Raw genomic sequence first — 22,184 nt, forward strand, 5'->3', positions numbered from 1 at the left:
TAAAGCTGCACGTTTAAATTATAAATTTGAAGAGTTTTGACATACATACACATCTACAAATCATTACTAAAATCAAGGTAATAAATATATCTATTATCCTCCCAAATTTCCTCCTGCCCTTTTGTAAACCATCCCCTTTCTGTTCTGCTCATTCCCAGGCAACCCTTAATCTGTTTTCTATTCCTGTACATTAGTTTGCATTTTCCAGGATTTTAAAAATGGAATTATACACTAGTTACTCTTTTGTGCCTAGGTTTTTTACTCAACAAAATTATTCTGAGATCCATCCAAGTTGTTACATGCATAAATAGTTCATCTCTTTTTATTGCTGTACCACTGTACCACATTGGACCACAGTTTGTTTATCCATTCACCTATTGATGGATATTTGAGTTGTTTTCAAAAGTCTTTGGCTATTACAATACCTCAATTGATAAACTTTCAGTTACAATTGGAATTTTTTTGTTTAATGATAGTTAAATTACATGTGAGTATAATGTTCACTGCAATACTTACAAAAAACAGTAATACATTTTTTCTTTTTTTTTTCAGATACTGAGGAGAGCAGATAAAAATGGTAAGACCCAAAATTTTTAGTTCTCTTTTTTTTAAAATCTTTTGCCTTTAAGAGCACCTCATAAGGAATAATACAGAGAGCAAAAGCCCAAGAAATTGGCAACAAGTGTTAGTTTCTTTTACTATAACAGCTTTAGGCAAGTTTATGCCTCCAGATAGTCAGGAGAAGTTGGCAAAGGGATTTATATTTGACTGGAAGATGGAATTCATGCCCTTAACTGCAGAGCTCTGTCATACTTGAGCTGTGGCTCTTTCCTTTTATGCTTTAAATTAATTTTAAAGTAATATAGGCTTCTATTTGTCAAGTGTCTACTGTGTGCCAGGCACTGGGTCAAGTGTTTTGCATGCGTTTTGTCCTAGAGTAAGATACAGAGCTGGGACTTCTATCTGGGTCTGTGTGACACCAAAACCTAGACTGTCCACACTGTACTTCATAGTTGCCCTGGGGCTGCTACTGCACTCTAAGATGGTTACCAGGAACTTATCTCTTATCTCTACTCCATGGCTCTTGGCCAGAGCTCCCATTCAAAGTATATGCACCAGGATTGATAATCTGTAAAGATAGAGAAGTGGGAGCTGGCAGACTGGAAGGAAAAAATTGTTGTGTCAAAGGAATTCCTGTTAAAGTTATGCCTGCAACAAAGTTAGATTATATGCTTTTACAAGCACTATCTTTTGATTCCTTTCTTCTTCCAGAAATTTTGTACCATAGAATACCACATTAGAGCTAAAGTTTATCCTGCTGTTATCGTATAAGTGCTGTAATAGAAGTATATTCTTGACAAGTGTTTCTGTCTTGAAGTCCCGTTTCTTGGCTACTGGAGAGATTACAGTCAAAGTCCAGATTTGACAGTTTAAAGACATATGTTGTAGTCTAGTTAGCTATTAAACAGCCAGATCAAGAAGGCTTGACTGATACCATGCATATTTCCACATAACAGAAAAAATATTCCTTGGAGGAGTGATAAAACAGTGGCCCAAGTTCAGATAATATTTAACTGTGCCTGTCCATCTAAATGTTTTCTCAATTTATGCTCTGGTTATTGATATATTAGTAATTCAAGGGGCTTTTCTCCCCACTTGAAGCACTTTCCCCCCCCTTTTTTAAAAAAAAAACTTGAAGTTAGAGGCAATGATGCTATCATCCTGTCTTCTCATCCTCACCCTTTGTCTTGTATCTGACCCAGCACCAGGGACATCTAATGCACAACTGAATAGCCCGTCAGTCTCCATGACACCTGCCTCTCGTTTCAGCAGCCATCTCCAGTTCAGAAAAGCCTTATCTCCCTCTCAACACAAGGCCCTAGTTGTCTCAGGCTATATTTTCATTTCCTTGGACTCCCAAGGTTCTCCTTCAAGGCCACTATTAACTTTGTGTCTTTCACTGTCTTTCCATCAAAACTTACTTACCTCTTTGATGGTCCATTATCATAATCCTTAATGTATTTAAAAACACCCAACAAACAAATTCAGATGATTTGATGGCTAATGATAACCTCATGTGTTATACTATATAGTGTGATGCTGTTCAGTCCCATATTGCCTCACCTGCCTCCACTTCTCGTGTAATTTGGCTCCTCTCCTTTCTCCCTTTCTTACACCCCGATCATAGTGTGCTGTCAAAGCTACCTACCCCTGCATGCTCATCCTCCATGGTCTTCACCATGTGTGCTCCTCTGCAGCCCACTGAAGCGCTGGGGATTCCCTGAGCATCCCTCCATATTCCAGGCCTCAGTGACATTGTCCCAGTTTTACCTCTGCCTTTCTACCCTTAGATAGCTCGAGAATGCTCCTGTTTTATTTTCATTCCTGCTCAAAAGGCACTTTACCCGGGAAGCTTTCCCCAGCTGGCCCTATGCTTTCATGGGGGAGCCCTTAGAATGGAGAGCTGCACTTGTTTGTTGGAGATTCTCTTCTCAGCCAAATACTCCTCTCTAGTAAAAGGGATATTTATTATAAATAGACCATGAGCCTGGCAAGTACTCAGTGCTCAATGGGGCATTCATTTAATGAATTTATAATGATTGAGGATGTTCTGCTGTATTCACCTCCCTTCTATCTATCCACTCTTCCCCACGCCTCTTGTCCCTCTTTACTCTTTACCCTTGTTCTCAGTGTAAAGTGTGTGTGTGTGTCTGGGGGGATGCTGGGGAAGTCAAGGACACACTCAAGGACTGTCTCCCAGCCCTCACCTACCTACCTCCTTTCCCCGTCTTGCTTGCTTGTATGCACATTTTTGTTGTTTCCACTCTTGCTTGTTTGCATGCGGGTATTTGGTATGTTTCTATTTAGCAAGAGACTGCAGGCAGCCCCGGGAGGAGGCCTTAAACCTTAACCAGCTCCAGCTGTTTGTCAGGATGCAGAGGTTGCTCATTGTCAGAAGCCCTGCCCCCCAACCAAAATACATAAAGCTCCGCACTCAGCACAGGTGTCCCTCATCGTTGACACCAAGGGACACTTATGGAGCTTGGAGCTGCTGAGCAGTTGGCCTCCCAGAGGGACTGACCAAGGTAGGATCTTTTTCCCTGCTCTTTTTGGACCCTTTGTGCTGTGAAAGAAATAAGAGGGTCATTTGCTGGGGGCCTCTGTTGTGTCTGAACCTGTGTTCTCATGCTGCACTGCATAGCAACTCCAGGGGTGTCAGAGTTAGGTAGGTCTGGGTTTAAATAACAGCTATTCCACCTAATAGCTTTGTGGCTTTGGGTAAGTAGCTTAAACTCTGCATCCTCAGCATTCTCATCTATATAATGGAGATAATGGCATCTGTCTATGTCATGGAGTTATTATGAATAATATATAGTAAGTCAAGTCCCCAGTGCAGTGACCTGGCATAATAGTAAGAACTAAATATGTGCCCTTTTTGCTGCTGCTATTATGATTATGATTATCACTTGCTCCTGAAGGCTTGAGCTGTTTTCTATGCTGTGGTTCCTTGGCTAGCTGAGACACTTGGTGACCGTCCAGTCATTTTTATCCCAGGGGAATTTAGTGGAAAAAAATTAGGCTGGTTGCCATACATGTAGAATTGAAAGAGGGAAAAAGGATAGTTGATAATCTAATGTAAATGAGAAGATACTAGCATAAAAAATTAACCATCTTTCTGTACCATGTATTCATATTCTGTACTTGCAAATAAAGAGCTGTTTCTGTACACTTGATCTCTTGGTAACGAACTGATCCTCCTATACTAGAAAGCCTTGTGGAAGGCATAATTGGTGATGGAATAATGAAGGCAATGAGAGGCAGTAAGCTGAATGATAGTTATCTTGCCAGGGTTCAGATTTGACGTGGAAGAGAAGCTGCTGGAGAAATGGGGAGAAAATGCATGATGACGTATTAGCTGTACAACAGTGCCTTGGAGAGGTTTTTTTTTGGGGGGGGGTGGTGGCAAGGGTGTTTGTTTTGTTTTTAAATCAGAGGCTAGGACTCTAGACATAAAGATGGGCCTCAAAATAGGATTGTTTAGGAGAAACATCAGTGCTTTGGTGTAAAAAGCCCAGAATTAAACCTAGAAATGCAAAACTCCTGAGTAAGCTTACTTATGTGCAGGCTGAATGGAAATGGAAGTGAAACATGGGTATCTGTAAAATTTGCAAAAAGATGTTTTTAACCTCAAAAAAAGACTTACAATGATAACACCATTAGATCCTCTTTTGGTTTATACTTGCTAAGAGCTGGTTCCATTCTTGATCAGTAAAAGGTAAATAAAGGCACAGGAGGCACTTTTGATCCAAATTTAATGGCTGATCTCTGTGAGAGATCCTTATAGTTCTCCTCAAAGGTCTTTAGTCCAGTCCTGCACATTGTAAATCTGTGAGGACAGGGGCCATTCTATTTCACATGTAACAGTTCCACAGTGTTGAGCAGAATGCCTGTTGGTTGTATCATAGGTACTCAATAAATGTTTGTGAATTGAATTGTACAGAGTGCTTAACCAACAATTTGACCTTGAAAACAAGAAGAAAAAGAGTCATATATTATTTAATAAGACTAAACACTGTTGTTGCTTATCTGTTCATTAATAGTATTAGCTAAAACTTATTGAGGTGGAAGCATATTTTGGGTAGGCATTCTTCTAGGTGCTTTATATGCATTATCTCCAACCATTAGGAAAAGTCTACAGGATAGATAGTTTAGAGTGGAGGTAAGAGCACAGGCTCTGAGTTCAGACAAAGCCCAGTGTCCTGGCTCTGCCTCTTTCTAGATTTATGACCATGGACAACTTATTCAACTTCTCTGTGCTTCCGTTCCCTCATCTGAAACAGGGTTAATAATTGTTCTTCTCTCATAAGGTGGTCTTGAGAATTAAATGAGTTCATGCCTATGAAACACTTAGTTCTGATGTTGTACATAATAATAGCTCAATATTTTTAGCTATTTTTTAATCCTCATTTTTTAAATGAAGCAGATGAAGTATGGAGAGGTGAAATAACTTTCTCCAGGTTAGATAGTTCATAAAGAGCAGAACCAGGGTTCTTGAACCCAGTCTACCCAACTTCAAATTTGGTGATCTTTTTGCTTTGTTACATATGCACACATGTATGTGTTTCTGTCTACATAGACATACATAATTATAGTTATAATCTGGGTTTGCAGAAATTTTGACTATGTTCTGTTTCCCCAATACACGGTAGTTTTATTGATTAAATCCACTAATTGCTTCCTTAGTAATCCAAAAGACTTATGATTCTGTGAACGACTAACCCACTTTGAGAAAATAATTGTGGTAATGAAAAAGCCTAGTCTAAGAACAGATGATATAGTACTTGTGTATTTGGATTTATTTTGAAGACTTCGTGGGTTCCTTCATAGCCAATATAAATAGGTTATGTGGGAATTGGTTTAAATTTGGTTTATTCAACTAGCATGTAAAAAGATAGATGACCTTAGGTAGAGGAGTGAAACAGACTGATTAAGTGGAAGTATTCTCCCTGGAGGCAGGGTCATGGGCTAGCAAAATTTCTAAGTACCACATGGAGAGAGTTCTGTGATTCTGTCCCTGCAACTTGATAACAAGGCTGTCCTTCCATGGGAACTGACTCAAGCGTCACCAGCCCCTGCACTGTACCCTCCAGCCCCTCTCATCTTTGGGTCAGGTCTCCGAGCCCCAAATAAGTTGGAAAGTTTAAGGGTTGGACCTAGAAATAAGGATTATTGTACTCCTTTCTTGGGCTCTTGGGAAAAATTAATGGAACTGAGAATTGGATAACTTATTACAGACAAATTGCCAGCGAAGTTCTCAGCCCAATAGTCATGTTTACTCTCAGTGAAATGCAAACTCTTCATCTGCACACCACCCAGTATGAACATTAAAGCAGAGTCTGGTAAGAGTGATCCATTTAAAAACAAAAAACTCTCCTGCCCTAACAACTATTGGAAGAAGCAGCTCATGCAGCAGTGCAATATGTGGGAAAAACCCAGGAGTACAAGTTTGGCCTGCAACTCTTCCCCACCCCAAAATAAGGAAAGACAAATTTTCTTTACATAGTATGATTTTGTCCAAAATGCAAAGCAGTTTCACACTTACAAAAGAGTTACTTTTCTGCCAAAAGCAGAAAACTGAGAATTCTTATCTTTACATAGCTGGATTTATCAGCTATCACAGAAACAAACAGAAAATTTAGATCCAGATTGCTGAGCCCATGATGGTGTTTGTGGGCTGCCAAAGGCTCAGAAGGCAGGCCCTGCTCTGACACCAGATCCTGGAGCACACAGAGCAGCACACCGACCCTAAAATGTGGCTTCTGTCTTGACTATCTCCTGTAGTCGAGATCTATGGCTTGACAGCCTAGCATTCTTTTCCCTTTGTTCCTGCAAGTTTATTTTCTCTTCTACTCCTTCTACAATATCCAGGAGACATGTAGCATTAGGGTGAAGTTTATGACTTTGCAGTCAGATTATATGAGTTCAAATCTCTCTTCCACTTAGTTTGTGACCTGGGCAAGCTACTTAACTTCCTCATCTATAAAGTGGAGATAACAGTGACTCTCTCACAGGCTTGCTGAAATATTCAATGAGATGGTACAGGCAAACGTCTTAGAATGAAACCTAGTCCATGCGAGGTTCTCAATAAATGTTATCTATTTTCGTTTTGACTCTAATTCTTATTTGGTGGGACTGTCAATCACAGTGCACTGCCCACCCTCCCTGTGGGGTAGCCACGTGACACACACTGGATGTTTAGACTGTTGCACGTGAATGTGAATTTTTGGCCGTGGTCAGTGGCGAGAGGAAGGTGATTGTTGCTGAATTGTCTATGATGACCTTTCAGCGGTGCCAGAGCTGCCCTGGTGTTGTCATAATTCAGCAGGGTAAGTGTGAGTTGTATGGGGGACAGACATTTCCAGACAAAAGGAAAGAAAGTACAGAGGCACAGAACTTGAAAAGTGAATGGGAAACAATTAGCCACTAAGCACAATTTCTCAGTTTGTAAAAATATATATGGAACACCACCGTATCTTTATCTGACACAAAACTCAATCCCAGCTGTCTGACTGTCCCTCCTGCAGTGTCCCCAACCCCAGGAAATGGTGCCACCATTCAGTAGTTGCTCTGACCAAAGCTTCAGGGGTGTCCATGATTTTTTTCATTCTTGAACTTCACATTTAATCCATTAGCAGACTCTGCTGGCTTCACAAACATTTTCAAAGGCCGATCGCTTTTCACCATTTCCACATCTCCCACCCTACATAAAGGCTTCGTAATCTTGTGCCTGGACTACTACAAAAACCTCCAGGTTAGACATATTGAAAGCTTCAATAAATCAGTGACAGAAGTGATAGAAAAAAATAATGTATTTGATATTTTTGAATGTATAATAAATAAAAACATGGTAATTAACTTCTGTCTTGGTTACTTAGGAGAGTAATGAGACTAATTTCTTTGTCAATGAGAGTGTCTTGTCTGTTGAAAGCTTAAATTGGTTGTAATATTGGGATCTCTTAGATATGAGAGAGAGCTTTCCTATTATCTGTAGATCTGTTAGTGAGCTTTCTAACTGATTTTTTTCCTTAATACTCTAAATCATACCTAAACTGTTCAAAATATTGAACTATTTAATAAACTTTTTATGTGTTTAATAACATATAATGTTACAAGACTTATGTGACCATGAGAAAATTCATTTCTCAAAAGAAAATAATAGTTATAGTAATAACAGTAAGTAACCCTACTAAAGGATGACTATATGCCAGATACTCTGATGGACAAAATTTCATTTAATCCTCATAACAATCATGTAAGGAAGATACTATTGTTCTAATTTTATCAATAGTTATCTGAGGCATAAGTAACTTGTCCAAAGACATGTAGCTAGTAAGTTAGGATTTATATTCAGAGTCCCTTATAATCCAAAGTCCTATTTGGTGTAGCTCATAAGTGTAGCAGAATTATGCTGTTGAAATACAGAAATACCAATCTTTCTAAGTCAATAATGCTAAGTGATTCACTATAAATTAAAAAGTAAAAACCATATGTGGTGGTGTTTGCACCATGATCCTGTTTGAAGGTGGCATGATATAATGAAGGTTTAGAAACCAAAAGAGCAACCTGGAATCTGGTCCTACCATTCATTTGTTCATTTCCCTAATATTTTTTGAGTATCCTTTATATACCAGACACTATGCTAGCTGGTGGGAATAGAAAAACAAAAGAATACAAAAACTCCAGTACATATTTATAGGCTATAACCCAGGACAAATTAAGTAATCTCTCTGAGCTTGTTTCCTCCTCTGTTCAGTAGGAATAAGATTTAATTTGAGGGTTATTGTGAGAAATAAGCAAGATAAATGTATGTAAATCACAATTTTGTTTAGCATATAGTAAATACTCAAATGTGTCAGTTCCCTTATTCCTTCACTATTTCCCTATATGTCCTAAAGATTGATTTCCTCACTTGTGAGGAAGAATACTATGGAAAGAGGTCTGTGAAAACTGTGTCTGCACAAAGCAATAACTTTGTTATTAGGCAAGTCATATATTTATGTAATTAAAGTTAACCTCCCTTTGATTTTTCTTTTTAGAGTAATTATAGGTTTACAGAAAAATCAAGAAGAAAAGGCAGAATTCATTTACCTTCCCCCACATGCAGTTTTCCCTATTATTAATGTTTTATTTCCTTTTTTTTTTTTTTTTTAACCTAATTGCTCTGGCTAGAACTTCTAGTACAGTGTTGAATAACAGTGGTGCCAGTGGGCATCCTTGTCTTGCTCATCATCTTAGAGGGAAAGCTTTCAGTTTTTCACTGTTGAATATGATGTCAGCAGATGGGTTTTCATATATGCCCTTTATTGTGTTGAGGACATTTCCTTATATTCCTAGTTTATCAAGAAGGGATGCTGAGTTTTGTCAAATGGCTTTTCTGCATCAATAGAGATGATAATGTGGTTTCTTTTCCCCTCATTCTGTTAATGTGGTATATTACATTAATTGATTTTCTTATGTTGAAACACCTTTGCATACTTGGCATAAGTATCACTTGATCATGGTATATAATTCTTTTAACGTACCATTGGATTTGGTTTGCTAGTACTTTGTTGAGGATATTTCCATCTGTATTCATAACGGATATTGGTCTGCAATTTTCTTTTCTGGTGATATTTTTATCTGGTTTTGGTATGTGTGTGATGTTGGTCTCATAGAATGAGTTAGGGAGTGTTCCTTTCTCTTTAGTTTTTTTGGAAGTGTTTGAGTAGGACTGGTGTTAATTCTTGGAACATTTGGTACAGTTGACCAGTGAAGCCATCTGTTCTTGGGTTTTTCTCTTTGGGGAGGTTTTTGGTTTCTGCTTTATTTTCTTTAGTTCTTATGTGTCTGTTGACCTATTCTTGAGTTAGCTTAAGTAATTTGTATATTTCTAGGAATTTTTCCTTCTCATCTAGGTTCTCTAATTTGGACTACAGTTGATGATAGTATCCTCTTATAATCCTTTTTATTTCTGTGGATTCATAGAAATGTCTACCCTTTAATTTCTTAGTTTACTTATTTGTATCCTTTTTTTTCTTTATCAGTCTAGCAAAAGGTTTGTTGATTTTATCCGTATTTTCAAAGAACCAACTTTTGGATTTGTTGATTCTATCTTTTTTTTTTTTTTAATTCTTTATTTCACTGATCTCTGCTCTAACTTTTATTTCCTTTCTTCTTACTTTTGGTTTAGTTTCCTTTGTTTGCTCTTCTTTTCTTAGATCCTCCACTTGTGAGTTTAGGTCTCTGAATTGAGATCTTTCTTTTTTTTTAATGTAAGCACTTAAAGCTATAAATTTCCCTCACAACTCTGTCTTTGCTGCAACCCATAAGTTTTTTTTTATTTCAATTTTATTGAGATATATTCACATACCATACAGTCATCCAAAGTGTACAATCAATTGTCCATCATATAGTTGTGGATTCATCACCCCAATCTATTTTTTGAACATTTTCCTTGTAACAGAAAAAGTGAAAATAAGAATAAAAAATGAAAGTAAAGAAGAACACCCCAAACATCCCTCCCACCCTATTTTTTCATTTAGTTTTTTGTCCCCATTTTTCTACTTATCCATCCATACACTGGATAAAGGGAGTGTGATCCATAAGGCTTTCACAATCACACTGTCACCTCTTGAAAGCTACATTCCTATACAATTATCTTCAAGAGTCAAGGCTACTGGGATGCAATTTGGTAGTTTCAGATATTTACTTCTAGCTATTCCAATGCATTAAAACCTAAAAAGGGTTATCTATATAGTGCATAAGAGTGCCCACCAGAGTGACCTCTCAACTCCATTTGGAATCTCTCAGCCACCGAAACTTTATTTTGTTTCATTTCGCATCCCCCTTTTGGTCAAGAAGATATTCTCAATCCCACGATGTCAGGTTCAGATTCATCCCCGGGAGTCATATCCTGCATTGCAAGTGAGATTTACACCCCTGGGAGTCAGGTCCCTTGTAGAGGGGAAGGCAGTGAGTTGGCTTAGCTAGAGAGGGAGGGCCACATCTGAGCAACAGAGAGGCACTCAGGCAGAGACTCTTAGGTACAATTATAAGCAGATTTAGCCTCTCCTTTGCCGTGACAAGCTTCATACGGGTGAGTCCTGTGATAGGGCTCGGCACATCAAACCGCCAGTCCTCGATGTTTGTGAGAACATCAGCAACAACCCAGGGAGGAAGCCCAACATCTCTGCATTTTCCCCAGCTCCTCAGGGGGGCTCTGCATATATATTTTTATTCTCTGTCCAAATTACTTTGGGATGTGTCACTACTTCACACTAACCTAGGCAAACCTACCAGGTCTCAATTCCTATTAAAAGTTCTATGTAATTATGGTATTTGAATGAACTGTTCGAGTTAAATTGTTTAGGAAATATAAATCTTGCACCAACTAAACATCTCTTCCCTTGGTCTCACATGGAATTTGAAGTTTTAAAACGTAGTCAGTATTGTCCTTTACCCTTTGGCCCAATTTGCCCTACTCCTAACCACATCTGCTTCATTCATATCTCTAGTTGAAGTCTGGATTCTTTTTCAGCTTTTTAACAGTTGTTATTTGTGCTAATACTGACATTCGTATCTGTCAAGCTCTAGCTCTGAGTTTCAGATGTCACACAGTTACCCAAAGTTCCAGGGATTGATCAGGTTATACACAAAGGGATCAGCATCTCGGAATCTGGAGATAGCCATTACAATTCAGGAATAGCTATGACTGCTGTAAGAGCTTACAGTCTAGGAACTGTTACAATAAGCATTCCCCTGATAAGCTGTGCTCTAAGGTTCAATTCTGAGTTTACACATTGTAGTTAGTCCATATTGGTGAGGCATTGTAGTGTTTGCCTTTGTTTCTGGTGTAGTTCACTCAAAATGCTATCTACAGGATCTATTCACCTCGTTGGGTATCTCCCAGCTTCACTCCTTCTCATACTTGCTCAATATTCCGTTGTATGCATACACCACCGTTCATCATTCTGTTCCTCAGTCGATGTACCCTTAGGCCTAGTCCACCCATTGCAAATCATGTATACTCTCTCCATAAACACCAGTGTGCAAATGTCCATTCATGTCCCTGCTCTCAGATCCTCCAAGTAAATGCCCCCTAATGAGGTTGCAGGACCTTATGGCCCCCACATACTTAGTTTCATGTGGAACCACCCCACTGTCCTCCAGAAAGGCTGTACCATTCTGCCTCCTAACCAACAGTAAATACATACATCTCTCTCTCCATGTTTTCTCCAGCACTTTTATCCCTGTTTATATTTTTCCATACAATTTTATAGAGCTATATTCACATACCATATAATTATCCACAGTATACAGTTGTTTACAGTGTGATCATACAGTTGTGCATTTATCATCACAGTCAACACTTGAACATATTGATTACTACAAAAAAAAGTTTTTTTAATGAATAATAAAAAAGATAATAAAAAGAAAAATTATACATTACAATATAATAGTAGGGTCAGACAACAACCCCACTACCAAGAATCCCATATCTCTCCCTTATATCCCCCTCTCTTACTCCTTTAGCTTTAGTATATTGCCTTTGTTACATGTAATGGAAGCATATTACAATGTTACTGTTGACCATAGACTCCAGTTTGCTTTGATTATATTTTTTCCCCACTACCATCCCCTTTCCAACACTCTGTGTGGTTGACATTCATTTGTTCTCCCACATGCAAGAACGGTTTTATATTTGTACATTTAGTCACAATCATTGACCACGCAAGTTTTTGCTAAGTTAAACAGTCCCAGTCTTTATCTTCTGTCTTTACCTCAGGTGTCATACATGCTTCTAGCCCACCTCTTTCAGCTTTACTCATGGACATCTTTGTTCAGTGTAGTTACAATATTGTGCTACCGTCACACAGTATTTTATCTATTTCTGGGTCTATATAATCAAGCCTGCTGAACATTCTGTAGTTCTTCAGTATCAAATGCCTGATCTCTACCCTCTTTCTATCTCCTCGTAGCCTGTGCTATCAGCTTTTAAGTCTCAAAGTTTGCTGATTACTGTTAGATCATATTAGTAAGACCATACAGTATTTTTCCTTTTGTTTCTGGCTAACTTCACTCAACGTAACGTCCTCAGGGTTCATCCACGTTATTAAATGTTCCATGTCTTTGTTCTGTCTTACAGCTGCATAATATTCCATCATGTGTATATACCAGTTTGTTTAACCACTCATCTGTTGGTGGACGTTTGGGCTGTTTCCATCTCTTGGCAATCGTGAATAATGCCATGATAAACATTGGTTCACAAATGTCCGTTTGTGTCTTTTTTTTTTTTTTTGAAATAAATTCGAAGTTATAGGAACAGTTGCAAAAACAATACTAACCCCATACACAGAATTCCATCATACCCTGACCCCCCTCCCCCAATAGCTCAATCCACCAACTTTAACATGCTGTCACATCACTATTTCTTTCCCTCCCTCCCTCCCTCCCAATCTATCATCCGTCATCTATTGCTCTGTCTTCTGAACATATGAGAGCTAGCTGCACCCATCCTTGAACATACACTATAATTCACATATACACTTCCCATGAACAAGAACATTCTTTTATGCAATCCTATTAAGCGCAGCTAAGAAGTACAAGAGATTCAACAATGATACGAAGCTTACATTCTATATTTCCTTTTCCCTATGTCTCAACTGTGTCCCTTTGAGCCACCTGTCCTCTTTCCTCCAATCCCATCCAAGTTCATCCTTGGCATTCAATTGTTGTCTATTTAGACTTTTTTTTTTTTTCCAATTGTGGAAACATATATACAGCCTAAATCTTCCCATTCCACCCCCTCCCTAGCCTTCCATTAGTGATTAATCACATTTAGAATGTTGTAATGCTCTTTCCCACCATCCATTACTAGAAATTTCCCTTCACCTCAAACAGCAACCCTACACTCATTTCTTAACCCCCCATTGCACCTTCCCCCATTTCTCTTAACCCAGACTCTACTTTTCATCTCTATGGTTATATTCTCTGATAATTTCTTTGTGTTTACTGTGGGGCTTAAAATTAACCTCTTAAATCCCTATCAATCTTGTTTTTCTTTGATACCACCTTCACTTCAATAGGACACATAAACTATGTTCCTATACTCCTCCATTCCCCCACCTTTATATAGTTGTCTAAAATTACATATTTTACATTGAGTTCAAAACCACTGATTTGTCATTAGAGTTTGTGTATTTTATATCATGTAGGAAGTAAATAGTGGAGTTACAGTTCAAAAAATTATTGACTTTTATTTGTATTCCATTGTGGTTGGAGAATGTGCTTTGAGTATATTCAATTTTTTTTTTTTAATTTCTTGAGGCTTGTTTTATGTCCCAGCTTATGGTCCCTTCTGGAGAAAGATCTGTGATCACTAGAGAAAAATGAGTGTCCTGGTGATTTGGAATGTAAGGTACTATATATGTCTGTTAAAATTCTCTATGTCTCTTTCTCCTTTCTTTGTTTCTCTGTTGGTAGGGCTCCCTTTAGTATCTAAAGTAGGGCAGGTCTTTTATTGGCAAATTCTCTCAGCATTTGTCTGTCTATGAAAAATTTAAGCTCTCCCTCAAATTTGAAGGAGAGTTTTGCTGGATAAAGTATTCTTGGTTGGAAATTTTTCTCTCTCAGAATTTTAAGTATGTCATGCCACTGCCTTCTCACCTCCATAGTGGCCGCTGAGTAGTCACTACTTAGTCTTAGGTTGTTTCCTTTGTATGTGGTGAATTGCTTTTCTCTTGCTGCTTTCAGAACTTGCTCCTTCTCTTCAGTATTTGAGAGTCTGATCAGAATATGTCTCGGAGTGGTTTTATTTGGATTTATTCTATTTGGAGTTCGCTGGGCATTTATGCTTTGTGTATTTATATTGTGTATAACGTTGGGGAAGTTTTCCCCAACAATTTCTTTGGATACTCTTTCTAGACCTTTACCCTTCTTTTCCCCTTCTGGGACACCAATGAGTCTTAAGTTTGGACATTTTAGTTTATCTATCGTATCCCTGAGATCCATTTCGATTTTTTCGATTTTTTTCTCCATTCTATCTTTTGTTCTTTCATTTTCTGTTCTGTGGACTTCTAGGACACTGAGACGTTGTTCAGCTTCCTCTAGTCTTGTATTGTGAATATCCAGAGTCTTTTTAATTTGGCCAACAGTTTCTTTTATTTCCATAATAAAAGATCTTCTATTTTTTTATTTACTCTTGCAATATCTTCTTTTTGCTCTTCTAGGTTTTTCTTTATGTCGCTTATATCCTGGGCCATGGTCTTCTTGATGTCCTTTAAATCCTTTGCCATGTTTTCGTTCCTTGATTGTAGTTCTTTGATTAATTGTGCGAGGTACTGTGTCTCTTCTGATATCTTGATTTGTGTGTTTGGAGTTGGATTCTCCATATTGTCTGGTTTTATCATAGGCATTAAGATTTTCTGTTGTTTTTGGCCTCTTGGCATTTGCTTTGCTTGATAGGGTTCTTTCAAGTTGTAAAAAAAAAAAAATACCTATCTAATTTTTCAGAAACACAGTTTGGTGGCATACACTTTCTCTAACTAACCAGCAGATGGTATCTGTGAGTCACCTATACCCTTCAAGTCAATTCTCCACCTTATCCCTGCAGTGTGTGCGGAAATGATTCTTGTGGGTTCAGTTGGAGAACTCAGTTTGGGTGTGTTGCTGGAGTCGTCCACCCTGAATGTGGGGCGTGTGTCCAGGTGGCCAGGGAGGTAGGTCAGCTTTAATATTCAAATCCCCCAGGTTCCCGGAGATTCAAGGCCGCCACAAGAGTTTAAGCCTTCATTTCATTTCAGCCCCAGACCCTCTCTCTCACTGTCCCACAAACCACTGGACTTGGCGTAGTGTCCCTGGGTTCTCCGAGCAGGTCCCCCCTCCCAGCCGTGATCCTCCAGAACCTCTGCCGAGGGAATACGGTGCTACATCACCAGTGCGCGCCGTCCCTCAAGGGAAGCCCCGGGTCACCGGGGCACTTTCAGCCTGATGCAAAGATGGCCGAATGGGGCGTCTCCACACCCCCCTCCTTGCACAGTTCCTCCTTCCCAGCGCCAGGACAACTGGTGGGGCTCTGGGCTGTGGGCATGGCCCCGGGCAGGAGTTTATCCAGCCCTCTGGGGAGCCAGCTGCTAGCCGTAGGGTTTCTTTTTGCTTCCAGCTCTCCCCTCCATTCCCCCAGCCCCGAGGGTATCTGCAGCGGACTATCCTCCAGGCCAGACACCGAGAGGCTGGCCCAGCCCCCCTTGCTGTGTTTTACTACGTGGTTCCCACTATCGCAGCTACAGCCGCTCCTGGGTTTTCTCTCTCTTTTTTTTTTTTTTTTTAAAGAGCCAGTTGGTCTCCAAATGCCAAACCCTGGCTTCCCCAGACCACCGCGCGGCTGCGGGTCTTCCAGCCAGCTTACTCACTCATTTCAGAATTCAGACTCCCGGTTTCACCAAGTATATGGCCCCTGTGGAACTAGCAGACCTCTTCCAGCTGGCGCGTTGCTATAACCGGTATTCTGGGTCACTTTCTGGTTTTAATCTAGTGTTTTTCACAGAGGTGTTTTTTTGCCCTGTCTCACCTAGCCGCCATCTTAGTTTCTCTCCCATTTGTGTCTTAACTTTCAGTTCCTTTGAGTATATACCTATCAATAGAATAGCTGGGTCATATGGCAAAACTATACTTAGCTTCCTGAGGAACCTCCACACTGTCTTCTGGAGTGGTTGCACCATTCTACATTCCCACCAGCAATGAATAAGTGTGCCTCTGTCTCCACATCCTCTCCAGCACTTGTAATTTTCTGTTTTTGGGATAATGGCCATTCTAGTAGGTGTGAGATGATATCTCTTGTGGTTTTCATTTGCATTTCCCTAATAGCCAGTGAGGTTGAGCATTTTTTCATACATTTTTGAGCCATTTGTATTTCCTCTTCAGAAAAGTGTCCATGTCTTTTGCCCATTTTTTAATTGTGTTGTTGGTCTTTCTGTTGTTGAGTTGTAGGATCGCTTTATATATTTAGGGTATTAAACCTTTATCTGATATGTGGTTTCCAAATATTGTCTCCCATTGTGTCGGCTGCCTTTTTACTTTTCTAACAGAGTCCTTTGATGTACAAAAGTATTTGATTTTGAGGAGATCCCATTTGTCTATTTGTTCTTTGGTTGCTCGCACTTTGGGTGTAAGGTCTAGGAAACCACCTCCTATCACAAGATCTTTAAGAAACTGCCCTACATTTTCTTCTAACAATCTTATGGTCTTAGCACTAATGTTTAGGTCTTTGATCCATTTCAAGTTAATTTTTGTATAAGGTGTGAAATAGGGTCCTCTTTCATTCTTTTGGAAATGGATATCCAGTTCTCCAAACACCATTTATTAAATAGGCTGCTCTGTCCCAGTTGATTTGGCTTGACTGCCTTATCAAAGATTAATTGTCCGTAGATGCAAGAGTCTATTTCTGAACACTCAATTCAATTCCATTGGTTGGTATATCTATCCTTATGCCAGTACCTTGCTGTTTTAAGCACTGTAGCTTTGTAATATGCTTCAAAGTCAGCTAATGTGAGACCTCCCACTTTGTTCCTCTTTCTGAAGATATTTTTGGCTATTCGGGGCACCTTGCCCTTCCAAATAAATTTGGTTATTGGTTTTTCTATTTCTGCAAAGTAAGTTGTTGAGATTTTAATTGGTATTGCATTGAATCTATAAATCAGTTTAGGTAGCATTGACATCTTAATTATATTTAGTCTTCCAATCCATGAACATGGTATGTTCTTCCTACCACCACCCCCCCTTTTGTTAGCCTAGTTAGGGGTCCATCAATTTTGTTGATTTTCTTGAAGAACCAACTTCTGGTTGTGTTGATTCTCTTTATTGTTTTCCTGTTCTCAGTTTCATTTATTTCTGCTCTAATCTTTGTTATTTCTTTCCTTCTGTTTGCTTTGGGGTTAGTTTGCTGCTCTTTCTCTGGTTCCTCCAGGTAGACAGTTAATTCCTCAATTTTTGCTCTGTCTCCTCTTTTAATATAGGTGTTTAGGGCAATAAATTTCCCTCTCAGCACTGCCTTTGCTGCATCCCATAAGTTTTGATATGTTGTGTTTTCATTGTCATCTGTCTCAAGGTATTTATGAATTTCTCTTGTAATTTCTTCCTTTACCACTGATTTTCTAAGAGTGTGTTGTTTATTCTCCATATATTTGTGAATTTTACAATCTTTGGCCTGTTATTTATTTCCAACTTCATTACGTTATGATCTGAGAAAGTGTTTTTTATAATATCAATGTTTTTAAATTTGTTGAGACTTGCTTTGTAACCCAACATGTGGTCTATCCTAGAGAATGTTCCCTGAGCACTTGAGAAAAATGTGTACCCTGCTGTTGTGGGGTGTAGTGTTCTATAAATGTCTGTCAAGTCTAGTTCATTTATGGTATAATTCAACATCTCCGTTTCCTTATTGATCCTCTGTCTAGGTGTTCTAGTCATTGGTGAGAGTGGTATATTGAAGTCTCCAACTATTATTGTAGAGTTATCTACTTCTCTTTTCAGTGTTCTTAGTGTTTGCCTCATGAATTTTGGGACACTCTGGCTTGATGCATAAATATTTGACTGTTATGTTTTCTTGATGAATTGACCCTTTTATTCATATATACTGTCCTTCTTTGTCTCTTTTAATTGTTTTACTTTTGAAGTCTAATTTGTCTGATATTAATATAGCTATTCCTTTTTCTGGTTGTTATTTGCATGAAATATCTTTTTCCAACCTTTCACTTTCCACCTATTTTTGTCCTTGTGTCTAAAGTAAGTTTCTTGTAAACAGCATGTAGATGGGTCTGTTTTTTAATCCATTCTGCCAGTCTGTGTCTTTTTATTTGGGAGTTTAATCCATTAACATTTGGTGTTATTACTATAAGGGCAGTACTTTCTTTTACCATTTTGTCTTTTGGATTTTATATGTTACATCTTATTTTTTCCATCTCTCTCCTTTTACCCTTCTTGGTAATCTTCATTTCTACACTCTTCTCCAAACCTCTCTCTCCTGTCTTTTCCTATCAGCCTGTAGCACTCCCTTTAGTATTTCTTGTAGTGCCAGCCTCTTATTCATAAACTCTCTGTGTCTGTTTGTCTGAAAATATTTTAATCCCTCCTTCATTTTTGAAGGACAATTTTGCCAGATATAGAATTCTTGGTTGGCAGTTCTTTTCTTTCAGTATCTTAAGTATATTATACCACTGTTTTCTTGCCTCCATGATTTCTGTGGAGAAATCTGTACATAGTCTCATTGAGCTTGCCTTGTATGTGATAGATCACTTTTCTCTTGCTGCTTTCAGAATTCTCTTTGTCTTTGACATTGGACAGTCTGATCAGTAAGTGTCTTGGAGTAGGTCTATTGGGATCTAGTCTGTTTGGGGTACACTGTACTTCTTCAATCTGTAAATTTTTTTCTTTTGTAAAAGTTGAGAAATTTTCAGTGTCTGTTTCTTCTATTATTCTTTCTGCCCCCTTTCCCCTGTCTTCTCCCTCTGGGATACCCATAACACATATATTTGAGTGCCCCATGTTGTTACTCACCTCCTCTTTTCACCATCTGTTCTTTTGTTTGTATGAATTCAAATGTCTGGTCTTCCAATTCACTGATCCTTTCTTCTGCCTGTTCAAATCTACTGTTGTATCCTTCCATTGCCTTTTTCATCTCCTCCATTATGCCCTTCGTTCCCATAAGTTCTGCCATTTTTTTTTCAAGTTTATGAATTCTTCATGGTCATCCAGTGTCTTCCTTATATCTTTCTTGTCTTTTGCTATCTCTTCCCTCAGTTCATTGGCTTGATTTTTGAGTTTATTTAGATTTGTTTGAACATCTTTAATTAGTTCTTTCTTCAGTTCATTGAATTGATTTGGCATTAGTTGCCTCATCTCCTGTGTCTCAGTTGAACTATTAGTTTGTTCCTTTTGCTGGTCCATATTTTCATGTTTCCTAGTATGGCTCATTATCTTGAGCTGTCTAGGCATCTGACTTTCTTGATTAGTGTATTCTAGAGCTTGTTTTCACTCTTTTACCTAGGGTTTTCTTGTTGGTTGGCTTTGTTCTCTAACTTTTGGTGTTCAGTTCAGCTTATTCTAGGCTTCTAACTGAGGTTCTATGTAGTTGATCAGAGTTTTTCACCTCTTGTTTTTCTGTTTCTTTCCCTGCCTCTATGTGGCATTTTTGTATGGTGATCTCTTCAGATATTGTCAGCCCCCATCAGATTTTCCTAGTCCAGACAGGCCCAGGTCTCGGGAGGAGGGTATGGAGTTTCCTTGAGAATGAGACCCTCCTGTGAGGCCTTTAGACTCTGTGCTTTTCCTATGCTGTCCAGCAGGTGGCACTTGCCAGCCTGTAGCTCCCTCAGCAGTATGAGGAGGTATGGAGTCTTTAGTTCTTTTGGTGACCCTGACTCTGTCAGGTGCATGGCTGACTGAAGCTGGATTCTGAATTCCAGCCCCTGGGGTCTGAGTTCCCCAAAGGAGCACTGCCACTGGAGCTGGGCCACGCCCCCCTTTTCTTGGGGAAGTTATGGTCTTTTGCAAATTTTCTCCCCCACTAGACTTATTGCTTTGTTTCTCAGAGCTGTCTTAGTTCTGCTTTTGCCTGGGCCCAAATTGCATGTCTTTGAGGCTTTCTGTAATGGGCTACCTAGAATAGTTATTTAAAAAAAAAAGAGAGAGAGAAAAAGATTTAAAAAAAAAAAGAAAAGAAAAGAAAAGAAAAAGAAGGGCTCAGTGTAGACTATTTAAAGAAAAGCCCTTTAATTCAGTCCTTGCAGTTCTGGTGGGGTATTGAAATACAAAAAGACAAGGAGTTGGAGAGCAATTGAGGAACAATCAAGAAACCAGAAAAACTGGCTTTTCAGAGAAGGCCGTGGCCCCCTAGGTTTGCATATGTGCCTGATTCTGTTTGAGCCCAGCCGTTCTCCATATTGTTAACCCCCAACCCCAAAAGTCTCTGTTTATATATATATATATATATATATATATATATATACACATACACATATACATATATATATATATATATATATATATATATATATACACATACACATATACATATATATATATATATATATTTTTTTTTTTTTGGCTGTTTTTGCTAGCCCTATCTCCTCTCCACTGGGCTGACTACTCCCTTATTCTCCTATGTCTGGTCTCAGTTTATCTCTGGTTGGAGTTTTTGTTTAGCAGTCTGAGTTTGTTAATCAGTTCTGCAACTGCTATTCTCTCTCCTGGTTCCCAGCACTGATGGCCCCTCCTCCCTCAGGACTGTGCTTGGCAGGGAGGGGCATGGACCCCCTGGCTGCAAGAACTTACAGATTTCTCTGATCTCAGCTGCTCCACGTGCTCATGAGTGCTGTATGACATGTGTCCAAACTCAAATTCCTCTGTGGTGTCCATTCCATACAGTTCCTGGCTGTCTACCAGCTGCCTCAGAGTAGTAACTAAAACCCACACCTCACCACTCAGCCATCTTGCCCCACCTCTAGTTGCAGATTCTTTCCTGTAAGTTTTGATACGTTGTGTTATTATTTTCATCTGCCTTAAGATAGATCCTACTTTACCTTGTGATTTCTTCTTTGATCCATTGGTTGTTTACGAGTGTGTGGTTTAATTTTCACATTTACGAATTTACCAGTTCTCCCTCTGCTATTGATTTCTAGTTTCATTCCATTGTGGTGAGAGAAAATATACTGCATGATTTCAGTATTTCTGAATTTGAGACTTATTTTGTGACCTAATATATGGTCTATCCTGGAGGATAGTCCCTGTGTACTAGAGAAGAATGTGTATTCTGTTGAGTGAGGTGTTCTATAAATGTCTTAGGTCTAGTTGGTTTGTAGTATCATTCAAGTCTTCTGTTTTCATATTCATCTTACATCTAGATGTTCTGTCTATTATTGAAAATGGTATATTGAAGTCCCCTACAATTAATGTAGAACTTTATTTCTCCTTTCAACTTTGTCAATATTTGCTACATATATTTTGGGGCTTTGACATTGTGTGGGTGTGTGTGTGTGTATTTATAATAATATCGTCATGTTGAATTGACCCTTCTATCAGTATATAGAAACTTGCTTTTCTCTTGTAACTGTTTTTGACTTAAAGTCTATTTTACCTGATATTAGTATAGCTACCACAGCTTTCTTTTGGTCACTATTTGTATGGTTTATTTTTCTATTCTTTCAACCTTTCAATTTAAGATGAGTCTCTTGTAAACAGCATATAGTTGGGTCATGTTTTTGTATCCATTCTGTCAGTCTCTGGCTTTTGACTGGAGAGTTCAATCCATTTACATCTAAAGTAACTACTGATTATGCAGTATTTTCTCTTGCCATTTTGCTATTTGGCCTTTGTAAGTCTTCTGCTTTTTGTGTCCCTCCCATTAATGCCTACTTTAATATTTATTTGAGTTTTTGGTAGTTTGCTATTTTGAGTTCCTTCTCATTTCTCTTTGTGTATATTTTTCTTATAGTTTCTTTGTGGTTACCATGGGGCTTAAATTTAAAATTCTAAATCTAAAGCAATCATGTTTGATTTGATAGCAACTTAATTTCAATAACATAGACATTCACTGTCCCTATACTCTTCTGTCTACCCACTTTTTTATTGTACTTCTTACCTATTATATC

General features: G+C 38.6%; 1 protein-coding gene across 1 annotated transcript in view; it reads left to right on the forward strand.

The window, feature by feature from the left end:
- The window catches only part of NECAB1 (N-terminal EF-hand calcium binding protein 1), a 204,119-nt gene that overhangs the window by 6,434 nt on the left and 175,501 nt on the right, over positions 1-22,184 (forward strand). Inside the window, exon 2 of the mRNA XM_037802731.1 lies at positions 553-577. Coding sequence (XP_037658659.1) covers positions 553-577 — 25 coding nt within the window. The remainder of the gene's footprint in view (positions 1-552; positions 578-22,184) is intronic.

This window comes from Choloepus didactylus, chromosome 14 (genome assembly GCF_015220235.1).
Source record: "Choloepus didactylus isolate mChoDid1 chromosome 14, mChoDid1.pri, whole genome shotgun sequence".
NCBI classification, from domain to species: domain Eukaryota; kingdom Metazoa; phylum Chordata; class Mammalia; order Pilosa; family Megalonychidae; genus Choloepus; species Choloepus didactylus.